At 35.7% G+C, this 16,840-nt stretch overlaps 1 protein-coding gene across 1 annotated transcript in view; it reads left to right on the forward strand.

Annotated features, from left to right (window-relative positions):
• LOC107749309 (ankyrin repeat and BTB/POZ domain-containing protein BTBD11-B-like) overlaps positions 1-14,494 on the forward strand; it is a 56,444-nt gene extending 41,950 nt beyond the window's left edge. The window contains exons 3-16 of the mRNA XM_016564423.1: positions 2,987-3,191; positions 4,623-4,775; positions 5,058-5,223; positions 6,755-6,844; positions 8,845-8,946; positions 9,257-9,350; positions 9,461-9,596; positions 9,698-9,918; positions 10,876-11,054; positions 12,043-12,148; positions 12,992-13,094; positions 13,304-13,385; positions 13,549-13,617; positions 14,285-14,494. Coding sequence (XP_016419909.1) covers positions 2,987-3,191; positions 4,623-4,775; positions 5,058-5,223; positions 6,755-6,844; positions 8,845-8,946; positions 9,257-9,350; positions 9,461-9,596; positions 9,698-9,918; positions 10,876-11,054; positions 12,043-12,148; positions 12,992-13,094; positions 13,304-13,385; positions 13,549-13,617; positions 14,285-14,494 — 1,916 coding nt within the window. The remainder of the gene's footprint in view (positions 1-2,986; positions 3,192-4,622; positions 4,776-5,057; positions 5,224-6,754; positions 6,845-8,844; positions 8,947-9,256; positions 9,351-9,460; positions 9,597-9,697; positions 9,919-10,875; positions 11,055-12,042; positions 12,149-12,991; positions 13,095-13,303; positions 13,386-13,548; positions 13,618-14,284) is intronic.
• The last annotated feature ends 2,346 nt before the right edge of the window (positions 14,495-16,840 follow it).

The following is a 16,840-nucleotide window of genomic DNA, read 5'->3' on the forward strand; positions in this document are numbered from 1 at the left end:
TATATATATATATATATATATATATATATAAAATTTTACATTTTAATATATATTAAATTTTTGTAAAATTAAATTATAGTTGTTGTTTTATTTAAAATGTCTGGAAAATGTATCCCAAAATCAATCTATCTAGGCTATCTTGAATTTGAGATACAGTTTTTGATGTTATACCCATGACGTGCAATTTTTCAGACATTTTAAATAAAACAACTACAGTTAATCCAACGAATCCCAGTCTGACGTTTCTAAAGACAAAAAAATCTGTTCTGTTACATAAAGCCAAGCAGAGCACCTTCCTCTCTCGTGGCCTTTCCTTGATAATTTATGTCGTGGTTCAGGGAGGACAGCCAATCGATTCTGCTCAGTTTTCACAGTAAAACACCATTCTGCACCCTCCATTCCCAACGTCTCGTTTTCAGTCTGGTGATGAAGGGCACCTTCTCTGCTGTTACGGATGAGAGTATCATATTTAATCCAAGACGCTCAAGCAAAAAGAAGATCTTCTGCTGTGTTGTTATCTCACATTGCCATACGTATTCATACGAATACCCTACAGTACCTGTAGATGATTGGCTCTCTTGGTAATGAGGTTTACAGTCATGACTAATAGACGAAGACCTTTTACCGTGGCCGTGTTTGTTTAGCTAGTTAATCTTGAGCATATCTCTCAGTCAGTTCCTCTGCTGCCCCTCTGACTTGAGGAAATGTCACACGCTATCATGAATAAGAGATGAGTGTCGGTCACAGAAGTGCCCCAGGTGGCTTCCAGCCCCTCTCCTCCTCTCGAGAGCCTCCTGCCACCACCTCCGACTGCAAACGTCGTGTGTTTCTCTGCTGACAGGTGTATTCTTGCGCTTTATTGTTTCGTGCGTGTAGCTGCCACGGCTGCTGATAATGTATTCCGCATAATCCTGTAATTATTGTGTGTAATTACAGTGCATATCTTTGGCCTCCGCTGTCAGAAAGTCCACATAGCTTCCGCTCAAACTCATCAGTATTCCCTCTTTACAATGCCTGCATTCTTGCTTTATTCTGTCTTTATGTACTCACGCTCATGTTGTTCCAAATCCAGAAGTCAGCTGTTTTTGTCCACACAATTAAAGTCAATGGGATCCAATAAAACATTGGTCCGCACTTCGATGCAATTCGCATTTTGGCGAATTGGTATTGCTAATTAATTTGAATTCGTGCAGTTGTATGTTTCGTGTGACCCACTCATGCCCCAGTGACTGCAGTTATGTTTATAGGTTGGATTAGAGGTGAACCTTCATGCTTTTTTCTAAAAGACGCACATTTTCGTATGAATTCATACGAAATCGCCACCTTGTAAAATAGTTATGTTTTCTTGTGAGATCAGTTTGGCTATTCCTTTAAATCTGCAGCCTTGGCAGAGAAATTACAACAGTTAAGCAAGTCGTTTATTTCTCTAAATGAATGCTCATCTCGCACAGGCGGCCTTGTTAATTCATTAGAGTAACAGAGATGTGAAATGTTCTAGAGAGAATGAGTGTGAGTGCTGCAGTCATTTAAGTTGCAGAGCAATAGATGAGGCTGTTTCTCAGTGTTCCTTTCAGAGTGTGTTATTGACTGTACTGAACACAGTGTGGTTCAGTTGAATGCATTCAGAAGAATTAGGTCTCTTGGACTAAATGAGACCGTAGATGACCTGGAAGTTTCACATATGAAAGGCAATAGTCATTAGAGCGAGAGGAAGAGTGTTTAATGTTCTGTGTAATGAATGTAGAGCTTTGTGTGACCTTGTTTGAAAAGAGGTTTGTGACATTTTGCATTTTTGGTGTTCAACACAATCCATCAGATTGTCTGCTCTTTACAAAACATCTCATGCAAACGTGCACATAACTTTATACACACACTATATAGGCTGTATATGTGTATGTGTGTGTGTGTGTGTGTGTGTGTGTGTATAACAGTATACTACAGCTATACATATACATATGTATATACATATAATTTATACCCATTATATATATATACTGTATATATATATATATATATATATATATATATATATTGGGTATAAATTATATGTGTATACATGTAATACATGTAAAATGTACATGTAGCACATCATATATCTGATCTCATGGAAATGTGCAAATAACTGTATACACACTATATAGGCTATTTACAGTATGTGAGTGTGTGTATTCATCAGTATAGTACAGCTTAGTAAAATATGTGTATACATATATACTTTATAAATGTATACATATATAGCAAAAATGTACATGAAGCACATCATGTATCTGATGGAAAATGATGTTAGCATAATTTTAAAAGATAATAAATAAGTAAACATTTATTGGTGGATTCATTTGCTAAATTTCGAACTTGTTCGATATAAATATTATCAGGCTGCATTGCGTTGCTTAACTGCTAGTAAGATTTCGCTTAAAAAACAAATTTAAAAAGTCTTCTTCCTAGGCGTTTTTTTTTTTTTTTTTCTGAGCTTATATTTAATCAGTTGCTGTATATGGCAGTAATTGAGCACCAAATCAGCATATTTCTGAAATATATATTTATTATATATTTAAATATATTAAAATAGAAAACAGCTTTTTTTATTGCAATGCACAATATTTCTGTTTTTACTCTGTTTTAGATTAAATAAATGCAGCGTTTAATTACTCCGAACATTTGACTTTTTTTTTCAAATAATATATATGCAAATAGGCACTTATTGAGTTTTTAAATTCAAACGATATACCCGGGTCATTTGGAGTGATCCTGACAGGTGTACTATGGCAAAATTACATAACTGTTTTGTGTAATATTCAGTTTGATGGACTGGCCAAGAATTTCATTTCTGACAAATGTGCTGCCGAGGTCCTACAAACAGCTGACTGGCAGAGAAAGATTGACAGAGCTGCTAATTTTTTATGCTGTAGCATCAATGTGACGACAGTACTGTCCTTCACCGTTTACATCATTCCCAGCAAACCAAAGGTCTCTTGTGCCCCGACAGGTGATTTAGTGTCCAGAGCCATGCATCACCTCCAGCCTCTGAGCATAAAGAACCACAGCAACGGCACTCCGCTCCCTCAGAAGAGCAGCCTGATCCACTGGGAGCCCGAGGCTTTATATACGCTCTGCTACTTCATGCACTGCCCTCAGATGGAGTGGGAGAACCCCAACGTAGAGCCGTCCAAAGTCACCTTACAGACGGAGAGGTGAGGGGACTTCCACTGTGGCTGGGTATTTTTGCTAGGGAGCTTTCTGATTGATGCAGTGGCTCAAGGTACTTACCTTAAGCCAAGTAGTCGTTTATTCAGCTTGACACTGTAATATGATGAAATGCAGAGGCATGTAAATGTGAAATACAGTGCAACAGACTGCAAGGCAAAGGCAATGCAATGAAATGAAGCCACGTTATAAATAAATGAAGAGTAGGTGAAGCACTTCCTGTATTTGATGGAAAATTATGTTACTGTCATTTTCAAAGATATTAAATGAGTAAACATTTATGGGTTGATTTGTCTGCTAAATTTTGATCTTGTTTGGTGTAAATTCTCAGGTTACATTGTGTTGCTCAGCTGCTAATGAGATTTAGCTTAGAAACCTAATAAAACATTTTCATCTTCCAAGGTCATGAAAAGGGCTTTTGTTAGTTGAGCTGATATTAAATCAGTTGCTGTGAGATTAAGTCCAGTTTTTTCTCTCACAGATTGAAGAATTTAAAGATCAGTGTTGTTATTGCTAACTAAAACTATTAAAGGGGTCATATGATGCGATTTCAATTTTTCCTTTCTCTTTGGAGTGTTACAAGCTCCTGGTGCATAAAGGTTAATTGAAATAACACTAATATTATCAAAAATAAATATTAAATGAAAAACTTACAATAAGCAAAAATTAAATGTTGCCTTGGCAGCTAACTAAAATGAGTTTTAGTTCTAAATATATATAATATATATAAATATATATATATATATATATAAACAAACACTATACTATAGTGTACTATATATGTACTATATATGTACTATATACATAATCTGATTGATCATGTGACATTGAAGCAACAGCTGCTGAAAATTCAGCTTTGCAACAAGAGGAATAAATTACATTATAAAAATAGTTCTTTAAAATTGTAATAATATTTCACAATATTATTTTTACTGTATTTTTTTAACAAATAAATGAAGCCTTGGTGAGAGACCTCTTTTTCTTTATTCTTTCTTCTAATATCAAAAAAAATAATTATTCCAGATTTTTGTATTAAAGTTTATATAGGCTATATGCAAATAGTATACTACAAAAAATATTGTATATATTTTGTTAATATAAATAAAGCTGAAATAAATCAAATATAAATATTAGATTAAAAAAAAACTTAAACTAAACAAAAGTTAGAAATGTTGCTTTGGCAGCTAACTAAAACATGCTGAAATGCAACTAAAACTGGAAAAAAAACATTTTTTTAATGAATTTTTAAAACACAAAAGCAAACTGACTAAAAATAAAACTAAAATTAAAATGAAAACTGAAAATATAAAAGCTCATTTAACATATTAGTTGATACAATAATAATACCAAAATATCATTAGTAAAGACAAATAATGTGTATTTGTTAAATAACCTAGTCATTTTGTCTCCTCCTGCAGGCCGTTTCTCGTACTGCCTCCTCTGATGGAGTGGATCAGAGTAGCTTTGGCACATGCGGAGCACCGCCGCAGCTTTTCAGTGGATAGCGATGATGTTCGGCAGGCGGCCAGACTCCTGCTGCCCGGGGTGGATTGTGAACCCCGCCAGCTGAAGTAAGCGTGCTGCCATTAAATTAACATCCAGCTACCAGATATTGCTACCCATCATGAGTGAAATGAAACTGGCTCATAAACAGTCTGTACAGGGAAAACAAGCTCAGTCGACCCAACATAAGGCATGAATCACACCATAACTGCGGTTTTATTGCTATTAGGCCAAGTGTTGTAATGAAAGGTTCACCCATAGATGAGTGTTTCACTTGGAATATGTGACTCAAGCTTTTTTTGTGCAGAGGATTAAGACATTAGAGAGATGTTTTTGTGTGTGTGCCGCAGGACTGATGACTGTTTCTGCGTGTCACGTAAGCTGGATGCTGCCTCTACCGAGGCCAAGTTCCTGCAGGACCTGGGCTTCCGCATGCTCAACTGTGGCCGTACTGACCTTGTCAACCAGGCCATCAACTTACTAGGACCCGGTGGAATCAACAGTATGAGTGAACAGGTTCGAATGATTGTTACATAAACAGACGTTCATGCACACAAATATAAAACTTGCCATTATTTTTGTATTTAACAGTATGTTAAGGTAGGGGTTTTATCATTTTTTTAATGATAAAAAATTGCAAATATTATGATTCCTTTGCGTGGGAACCCCATTCCTGAAATATACCCTTCCGTATTAAATTTTGGGGTCGGTAAGAGTTTTTTTAAAGAAAGAAATTAATACTTATATTCAGCAAGGTATCCTTAAATTGAAAATGTTTATATTGTTTCTTTATATTGCTCTTTTTAACAAAATATTCTGAGGGAAAAAATGATTAGGGTTTCCACAAAATATTAAATTGAAAATTCTGCTTTGCTATCTCAGGAATAAAGAACAATTTTAACATATATTAAAATAGAAAACAGTTAATTTAAACTGTAATAATATTTCACAATATTACTGTTTTTAGCATATTTTTAATCAAATTAATTCAGCTTGTTTAAATAAAAATGTAAAAATCTTCTCAACACTAAAGCTTTGAATGGAAAAGGAAGCTGCGAATTTTCATGTATAAAACATTTATAATGTGCAAGAACAATGGTAAGCATAATATTATATATCTTTATTATAATAAGATTATTATTAATATTAATATATAATATATAATATTTAGCAAATATTTTTTTTACTTGTACTTTTACTGAGATTAATTCAATTTGAGAATTGTTTTCTTTTACAAATGTGTGCTTTAAATAGAATAAAATAATCACATTTCATCTCAATTGAATTAATATAATTGTCTAGCAGAATTGAATACAATTTTGAATGTGAATGCGCAAAAAAAAGTTTACATGTTAACTTTGACAGCCCTTTTTTCTCAAAAAATAAATAAATAAATAGTTTCCTTGGGCTTTGAAAACCTGTGGTGAGTCATTTTGCACTGGTTTTGGCCTGGTCTTGTAACCTAAAAGTTGCAGGTTCAGCCCCTAGAAGTGGTTTGTTCTTGAGGTCCCGTCCTAGTACAAATGCAGGTGCAACTCCAGGTGCAAAAGTGTATTATACGTCACTTTATATAGATAAAAACAACTAAATGCAGATTAATGCACAAGTTGATAGGTTGCTGCTGACTATAAATGCTTGCACACATTGCTATATTTTCCATTTATGGAAGCCCAGAAGGAAACAAACAGATTTGCACAGCAGGTTTCCTCAAGATTCACAGTGTTTAACGGTTGACCGTATTAATCAGAGCACACACCAGTGCGCTTTCCATCACTGATTGCTTTGCTCCGTTATTGACCTCGGGGAGTGGAAACATTTGCCATTACCTTTGTTTCTTAGCTAATTCACTTGTTATCTGATTTTCCATATCTTGATTTGAGTAACGTTATGGTTTTCCAGGAGATTGGTTCCTATAAACACAAGAAGACTGCTTGAATTTTGTGTTATTTAAATATTTAAATGTAATGCTGCATATTGTCAAGTTGCATTCCCTCATTACTCCACAATCAGAGGATATGTCTGGTGTATGCTTTTGTGTGTTTTGCAGGGCATGACCCCTCTGATGTACGCATGTGTTCGCGGTGACGAAGCCATGGTTCAGATGCTGCTAGACGCAGGAGCCGACATCAACAGTGAGGTTTGTGACTACATCTCTGCTGTGTTCATATATACACATTCTGTACACCCATCCTCCCCGTCATGTTTCATGTGTAGTGTTTGTGTTCATGTGTTGTAGTATGACAGGAGAAAACTCAGACTGCTTTGCATGCCCATGAGTGACTTGTCTGGGTAGATTTTCCTCTGTGTTTGTTGGAAGTCACTGTCACTAGGTGCTGTTCTGCCAAACTCGGCCCTAGAAGCTAGCGAAGACAGATTTCTCACTAATATACACACTCACTATTTGTCGCTATTTCCAGCTTGATAAAAACACGTCTCAGAGAGATATCACCGCAAGTCACAGTTTCAGTCACTTTTAGCAGGGAAATAATATTGTTTACAACTGTGTGTCATAAAAATGTGAAGAGTTCATTGACGTTTGCTATGAATCAGGTGTTATTTTCTCTCTCACAAAACCTTACACTTTCTGCCTCCGTCAAACAAACAACAACAGAATTCAAAACATATGCCAGACGATAAGGCAACATATTAGGTTAACCGTCAATTTTTTTCACTTTAGAATATGTAGAAATAAATTTGAGTAGAAATGGAAATGTAAAAAAAGAAATGTATATACAGTGGTGTCCATATTTGATCATTTTAAAAATATTTTACATTTACATTTAGTCATTTAGCAGTTGCTTTTATCCAAAGCGCCTTACAAATGAGGACAATATAGAAGCAATCAAAACAATAATATGTAAGTGCTGTGACAAGTCTCGGTATAATAAAGAAAAAGAAAGCAAGTAGATAGAATAGAAAAAGAATAGGGAACACTAGTGTTAGAGGGTCTTTTTTTTTTTAATAAAAACAAAACAAGTCAAAAGAATAGTGTAGGCTAGTGTAGGAGGGTAATTTTTTTATAATAAAATAAAATTTAAAATAATAATTTAATAAACATTTTTTATTGAGGGTTGCTGGTTAAAACCCCAGAAGTGTGTTGTTATTATGTTAACCTTCAGTTTGCCAAACGCAAAGTATTTGGTGCTGGTGTTAACATACATTAGAGTAGAAATAACAGAAATAAAAATACTTGATTGAAATAATTTAATATACACTAATTCACACAAATGATATTATCAGCATAATAATTTTAGTTATATGTTGAATTGAAAAGCTAATGTAATTTTTAATTTTTTTGTAATGAATGGATTGAAAATAATATTAAAATGTATTTTAGTAGGTCTTTTAAAAGAATTTTACGATATTTCTGAAATTTGAAACATTTCTTATTATACTCAAAAACATTTTACGCCTATTTTTAAGATTTACGCAATTTAATTAATAGTAACATTCCATTAAATTGAATAGAATAATCCTTACGTATATTAATTGGATAATTGATTAAGGATTGTTCAATTAAAATACATAAGAATTATTCAATTCAGTTTGATGGAATTGTACACTACACTCTTAAAATAAAGGTGCTTCACGATGCCATAGAAGAACTTTTTTTGTCTAAATGTTTCCATAAAGAACTTTTAACAGCTGAAGTTTTTGTGGCGAAAGAAGGTTCTTCAGATTATTAAAAGGTAAGAAAGAGATGGTTCTTTAAAGAACCTTTGACTGAATGTTTCTTTGTGGAACCAAAAATGGTTCTTCTATGGCATCGCTGTGAAGAACCTTTAAAGCACCTTTATTTTTAAGAGTGTATTCATTAAAAAAATTGTGTACTTCTTAAAAATAGGGCTATATTTTGGAGGGGGAGGGGTTATTATCAGTGTAGAAAAATATTCATGCTGCTTAATATTTTTGTGGAAACTGTCACTTTTCATGACAGTTTTCAGCATTCATATTGAATAAAAGTGTACTTATATACTATACAGGCAGCTCCTATAAAGAGGCAAAAAGGCCAAAGATCCTCTCCTATCTCCATATTTTCAGCTGAGCGCAGCGTCTCTGTACTTTTCCCAGGACAGGTTTTTAAAGGTCTCCATCTCTCTGATTTGTGCCCTGCTCTGTCCCCTGTACCTCACGTAGGTGCCAAACACAGTGCAAAAGTACCCCTCAGTCTTCCCAGAGACCCGGCAGGCCACGCCTCTCACCTTCGCCATACTTCAACAGCACATCCCCGTGGTGCAGGTAGTGACTTCTCTCTCCCGCCCGATCTTTCGGCAAGATTTTAAGCCACACAACTGAGTCAGACTAAAATTCCTGTAGCGTATGCATCAGTTTTCTCCTGAAAGCCTTGTCTGCATGAATTGAGGTTCTCATTTTATCTTGAAGTCGTACAGCCATTATGATTCATTATGTGTTTGCTTATTTCATTGTCATTGTCTCTAATTCCTTGAATTAATCTTAGCAGGAATTGCTTTCATTAGCTTATTCACTACAGCTGGAGTTCTCCATAATGGAAAACCAAATCTCTTCTCTCTCCTTCCTTTTATCTCAGTTGCTTCTGGACGCTGGAGCTAATGTGGAGGGCTCTCTGCAGGACGGGATGGAGAACTACACTGAGACGCCTTTGCAGTTAGCTGCCGCTGCAGGTAAGAAAGCTCACACTGCAGACCGGACAACAGTGCCACTTCCTTCTCGAATTACTGAATTATAAACCAGCGAGACCACAAGAGAGGACTCAGCAGTTTGTGTGCTGTAGGGAACTTTGAGCTGGTCAGTCTGCTTTTGGAGAGAGGAGCGGACCCCATGGTTGGGACCATGTACCGCAACGGCATCTCTACCGCACCACACGGGGACATGAACTCCTACAGCCTGGCCGCAGCGCATGGACACAGGTAACACACACACACACATGCATTAGTCAAATACACACACACGGTCTCGTAATTTATTAATAAAACTGCAAAATCGTATCATCCTCATCCTCGTGCTGCAGGAACGTGTTCTGCAAGCTTCTGTCGCAGTCGGAAAAGGGGAAGGCAGATGTTCTGTCTCTACAGGAGATCTTGGCTGAGGGATCAGAGATGGAAGAGAGGAATTCCCTGAAGATAGAAGCAACCCGCACGGGGAAGACCAAACTCAAAGCTCTGAGAGAGGCGATGTATCACAGCTCTGAACACAGCTATGTCGACATCACATTGGACATCAGAAGTCTAGGTCAGTACTGATACTGAATCTACAATAATAAAATAATCGTATAACAGTGAATTTGCATAACACTAAGTTACTTACTGTAAGTATAGCTTAATGTAATGAATGGCTTGTTGAATAGAGGTATGCTGTGGAAAATTTTGATATGGCATACAATAAAACAGAAACTTGCATGGAACTGTTATGTATGCTATATATACATCTGCACTTGACCCTCTAAAACACTAGAACTCTCTATCCTGTTTCTGTTCTAGAAATCTACTTGCTACCTCTAACACTAGCTCTATCTATTCTCTTCTATCTACTTTTTATTATTATTATTTTTTTTTTTAAGAAATGTATGCTTTTATTAAGCAAGGGTGCATTAAATTGACCACAATTATATATTTAAAATATTATATATTAAATATAATATTATAAAATTTAAAATAAATTCCTTTCAAATAAATTATGTTTTTAAATTTCCTGTTCATCATAAATGCTGTTTTTGAACTTTCTATTCATCAAACAGTCAAGGCTTCAACAAAAAATATTAAGCAGCACAACTTTTTCCAGCATCCGTTATACTAAGAAATGTTCCTTGTGCACTAAATCAGCATTATAGAATGATTTTTGAAGGATCATGTGTCACTGAAGACTGGAGTAATACCTGCTGAAAATTCAGCTTTGCCATCACAGAAATAAATTACTTTTTAAAATATATTAAAATACAAAAATCTTTTTATTATAATTACGTTTCACAGTATTTCTGATTTGCTGTATTTTTGATTGAATACATGAAGCCTTGGTAAGGATAGGAGATTCTTTCAAAAACATTTAAAAAAATCTTGCCGACCCAAAACTTTTGAATGGTAGTGTATACCATTGTGAAAATCTTAAAGGCGACATACATCACTGATTACATAACATTCCTACTTGTTAAAAAGTAAAACGGTGTTTTTCATGTGTCTTTGTGTATATCAGGGGTGCCCTGGACGCTGCACACCTGGCTGGAGTCCCTGCGAACCTGTTTCCTGCAGCACCGGCGGCCGCTGATCCAGGGTCTGCTGAAAGAGTTCAGCTCTATTGAAGAGGAGGAGTACACAGAGGAACTCATAACACACGGCCTCCCACTCATGTTCCAGATCCTGCGTGCCAGCAAGGTGAACAAAAACACATGCTAAACTCATACGCACCAACACAGAGTGCAAATTTCCACAACTGACATCATATGCTTTCTCTGGAATTAAACCTCTGATCTTGGTCTTGCTAGTTAAGCTTGCCTGAGATACATGATCATACCCATCAAGTAATTTCCTAGGGTTACACCTCTTTTAGAATCCTTAGAGTCCAGAACCCTGGGGAACATATTGCTTCTGTAGAACAGGAAGTGAAGGCAGAAACTTGCATAATTTGAATTGGGCATTCTGTTGACGTCCTCCCACAGCATTATGTAATAGTGAGCTTTGCTTTGAAACCTAGGGTGCTAGAAAGAATCCTTAGACACTGACCATTACATCTGCTTCACACATCCATACCTACTCCCTCTATAGCAGATCAGACAGGAAGTAAAGATAAACGTGGATTTCCTTCTATTGGGGCTACAGTAGGTGTATGTGTGAGCGTGTTTGTCAAGGTTGATCTATGGTGGAGTCAAGGATCCTTACTCTGAGCCCTGCAGGGATGACTGACAGTTTCCGCTCCCTGCTCAACCTTCACAAGTAATGCGTGTCTGCTTGTTAGTACAAAGAGAGAGAGAGACCAAGAGAAAGAACGGCAGAGAGAGAGCAGGAGAGAGAGGAAATAGCGGTGCTATGCTGACAGCAGGTGATTTGTAGAGGCAGAGGCAGGCCGGGCGAGAGAAACGTCAAGTTGATGAGGAACCTCTAACAATCTTTCAGAGAAGCTGATCGTTCAAACCGCAGAAGGAGCGATCTGACAGGGATTTAACAAAGTACTGATCCCAAAAACACCATGCATTGATACTTCTCAAGAATATATGGTGTGGTTTTGCTATGCAAGCTCACACATACACATAACCTTCACACAACTCAGGCGCTGTAACACCCCCAAGGCAAGTCAAAATGTGTTGTTTTGTATTGGGGCTTGATGAGAGGTGTCTTACCTGTTACTCTTTCTCATGGTTTGCAGAATGAAGTGATTAGTCAGCAGCTGGCCATGATATTTACTCAGTGCTACGGACCGTATCCGATCCCCAAACTTACAGAGATCAAGAGGAAACAGACGTCAAGACTGGGTACGTAGCACCAGATATCAGGTTGCGCCGTGCTCTCTGTAAAACACAAACAACTGCAAGCTTTTCATGACCAACAGAAAGTGACATTTTGAATTGAACTGAGCACTCTTTTTGTTAATGAAATGTCAAGTGAAAAATGTCATTTGTGGGTGGTTCTGCCATTAAAAAATATTTTAAATGCAGGCTGAAGAGATAGTTCAGTCAAAAATGAGAATTCTGTCATTATGTACTCACCCTCGTGTCACTCTGTGAGCCGTATGACTGATTTCTTTTGTGGAACACAAAATTCTGAAGAGTGCACTGCAATTAAGAACAGTTTGTTTGAATAATAATAAAATTGATCTATAAAATGTAAATTAAATTCCATCTTTATAAAAACTTAATTCAATGTTGTTATGGTTCATTCAAACTAAATTAAGAATCATTTACAGTAACTGAAATAAAGCTAAAATAAAATGAGGTGAACCCATTAACTGCAACCGTTCGATTTACAAACAGATCATTGAAACCAGTTTTATGAATTGGATTTGTCTCAATAGAATGTTGAATTAACAATTTTTTTAAAAATAAACTCTCATGCATATTCCAAATAGATCTAGGTTGGCAGTAAACATTTTCATTGAACAAAGACAAACATTTCAGTCTGTTTCTCAATATGATCAGTATGATTTGTTTTGACTTCATACGGGTTTGGAACAATATGAAAGTAAAGTAAATATGACAGAATTTTCATTTTAGGATAAACCTTTGGAGTTCTGTTGGCAGTGACTGTGGTATGCTGCTGATTTCCATGGATTCCACAGTTGCAACTAATGAAATGCATCTGTGATATGTTTATGTCAGATCCTCATTTTCTAAACAACAAGGAGATGGCAGATGTGACCTTCCTGGTGGAAGGAAAGCCATTCTACGCTCACAAAGTTTTGCTCTTCACCGCCTCCAACAGGTCAGTTGGTGCACTGCATCCACCTGAAAAAAGAAACCCTGTATAATTACAGTACATACAGTGACAGTGTGCCTTGTGTGCTTTTGTTCTTTTGATTACAATACCTTTTTAATAACACATATATGAGGCCCAAGAACAGCTTATGTTCTTTTATTGTTACTCATATAGGAGTATTATTATTGTTTTAAATTTTCCTTCTTGTACCCAAGGTTTAAATTACTTCTGGCAAACAGACCAGCTGCTGAGAACACCTGTATCGAAATCAGCCATGTCAAATACAATGTATTTCAGGTACAGTCCGACTGCTTCGCTAATGCTCTGAGAAGATGCGAGTGTGTCTTGCTATTTTTATGCTGCTTTTATTGAGAGGGAAAGGAGAGCTCATCATTTTTATATTGTGGTCTATTGAGTGTCTGACTGATGCATGAAACATTATATTTTGCTTTCCATATAGCTGGTGATGCAGTATCTGTACTGTGGTGGAACGGATTCACTTCAAATCAGAAACACTGAGGTTATGGATGTAAGTACTAATAACTCTGTTTCAGTCCTTATGTTATGCAATCTAGCATATTTGTTTTTAAAGGGATTTTACAGTGTAAAGCAGTCAAACTGATTCTTATTGCAGGAGCAATATAAGACAAGTGTTCAATTAATAATTGAAGTTATTATTATTTCTTCCACAAATTAATAAAGTCCATTAGCCTCACTATGTAATAATTTCTATTTTACTATTTAAAGTATTTTATTTGTTTTATACATTTAGTAGTTTCTTACAAAAAAAAAAACTGCTGTTTAAACATTTGTTCAAAGATTTGTTTCATTCAAAACTTTTATGCTCACCAAGGCTGCATTTATTTCAAAAGAAATACAGAAAAAACTGTAATATTGTGAAATATTATTACAATTTAAAATAACTGTTTTCTATTTTAATATATTCTAAAATGCAATTTATTCTTGTGTTGGTAAAGCTGAATTTTCCTCAGACATTACTCACTCAGTCCTTCAGAAATCGTTCTAACATGCTGATTTGATGTTTGATAAATATTTCTTATTATTATCAATGTTGAAAACAGTTGAGCCGCTTAATGGTTTTTTATACAATCGAACATGTTCTCAGATTTATTTTTCCATGCATACGAAACATTCTTTACATTCTCAGTATGTTCTTTCCTCTCCTTCTCTCTTAGTTCCTAGAGGCACCTGAGCTGTCGACCTACATCGAGGGCTACTTTCTGAAGAACATGGCAGTTCTCATAGAGCTTGAGCCATTTAAACAATTGCTCTATAACACCCCAATGGAGAACTGCTGCCCCGACGTGTTGCATGATCTGGAGAAGACGCTGGCCACGCGCATTCGCTCCATTCATCTGTCCTCCTCGAAGGGATCCATCGTCTAAAACTGCCTCCAGACTTTATCAAAGCATGCTGAGATCCCAACACGTGCACTTCCTCCAGGACTCTAGCAGTGCGGTGTAAATGTGTTCATTCAGTGGCAGTAGCAATGCACTCGTAGTTCTCCATCTAGAACTGTGGTGATCTCTTCTCAACAGACTTGATCTGTGCTTTAGGTAACAGCCATAAAGGAAACAATGCCATTTTACATTTCGTCTCCAAATTGAATAACACCTGTGACAGATAATGGTTTTCTTAGATGCAGTACCTCTACTAACCTTGGAATATTGCAATTCCAGTAACTCATTTTGAAGCAGTATGAGCAGCAAATGTGATGTGACCCAAAAACGTGGCACTGTTGAGATAGCTACAGCAAGCAGCTCATGCTTTTTTGGTACATCATGGCTTAGGGGTACAAGGAGGTAGTCCTCTGGAATAGAAAACAACTCAATCATTGTCAGCACTGATTATAGATGTTACTAAATATGCTTCCTAGATTTGTATTTTCGAGCATTGAGATGATGCTTCTTCACAGTTGTACAGATATTGCTCTTGTTATCAGTAACCATATGTTTAAAATGTGGGCAGAGAATGTGGCTGCCAGTGTAAATACTGATGGAAATCTCTCATGTGGAGTAGTTTGATCTCCAGCTGTAAGTAGATGTATATAAGATGTCATCATCTTAAGGCTTCCATCGAGAACTCACAATAATGTATTATAGAAGTGTTCTTGAAGTCTTGGTAACTGTTGTAAATGTAGATGAGCATATAAGTATTTTCATGCTTGGGTTTTGTTGCTGTCGTCATGTCTTGCATTGACTTTACACTCTTCTGTGTGTGTGTGCGGGGGTCTGTTTTGTCTGGGAAAATGAACTATTATCAGCATGGAGTTGCAGAATTGTAGCTGTGAATCCCCTGACTGAAACGACTGATTCAGAATGTGGCTGCAATATGTTCTGATGTGCTGTGTCTCTAATGACATTTGTGTCACTTGATGACTAAATCAGTGTTCTTTATAAAGATTACTACAAAATACTCATGCTTCTCGTCATTTTTCATAGTCTGGGTTTTTTAATAAGCTAGAGGTTCATCATTTTTGTTTGCTTGTATTGCAGAACCCAAGTTTTCCCAACTCAGATTTTACAGTACATTTACAGACATCAAGTGACGACCCAAACCACAACTGTTTATTGCACATAATAGGCTGAATAGAAAAATAGACAGTTTTGTATTCTAAATGAATATTGAATTGCAACGGTTTGATGCGCTAAGCAATCAATAAAATGTAACCATTAAAATTAAATAAGCCAATTTATTTTATATTTTTTATAGATATGATCATTAAAATATAAAATGTCAAGTAGTAAATCATTTTCTCCTACATTTTTAAAGTTAATGACCCTATTTACTGTTACTGTAATTTCTTAAATTAGTAAAAAAAAAAAATGATAATTTGATTTCTTAAATAAAGACATGAGATACAATGTCAGAAATGTTCTATTACTGTTTGAAATGTAATAAGCCTGTTTATTTTGTTATTATAATTTGGTAAATTAATAAAGATGTGATCATTTAATGCATTAAATTAATAAAGATAAAATGTCAAAAATATAAAGCATTTTCTCCTACAACTTTTGAAATTTATTAAGCCTGTTTATTTTATTAATAAATGATAATTTATTAAAATGAATCTAAAGCATTTCCTCATGTACCTTTTGAAATTTAATAAATGTATTTATTTTGTTATGTAAGGTCCACGCACTTGGCCCAAGGAAGGTATCCAGTGGTGGATGAAGGTCACTTGCGTGTTCAGTCTTTTCAGCGCGCAGAGTTATTCAATTTAGGTTTAACTCAAATCTGACTCCATTTTATTATCTAATCTGACTCCATTTTAGTATGACCTCGAAATTCTAAATTAAATTAAGATACAAAATATCCAACATATTAAACATTTTGTTCTATACGTTTTCAAATGTAATACAGCTATTTATTTTGTTATTTTACCTATGACTATATGGCTGGTTGCATTTTATTACTTTATATTTTCCCCTCTGCTGTCCACAGTCAGAGTAGACCTGTGACCCACAGACACGTAGGCTACCAGCTGAGAACCATTGAGCTTAATAATTGTAATGCTGCTTGCTGAATTTTAATGCTGTTTGTTAGCTGATTCAGCAGCTCTGAAATTTATTTTGCTTTCTGAGAAATCTTTTTTGTAACTTTGGAGTGCAACTTAGCCCTCAAGTTGTTTGTACTGTGTTAAAGAAGACTTTAATCTCAGCAAACCAGACAATGTTTACAGGCACAACAGATGTGAAAGAGGGAGAGGGGCAGGGGAGGAGGGAAGCATG

The sequence above is a fragment of the Sinocyclocheilus rhinocerous genome, unplaced genomic scaffold (assembly GCF_001515625.1).
Source record: "Sinocyclocheilus rhinocerous isolate Xijiao unplaced genomic scaffold, SAMN03320098_v1.1 scaffold1311, whole genome shotgun sequence".
Lineage (NCBI taxonomy): Eukaryota > Metazoa > Chordata > Actinopteri > Cypriniformes > Cyprinidae > Sinocyclocheilus > Sinocyclocheilus rhinocerous.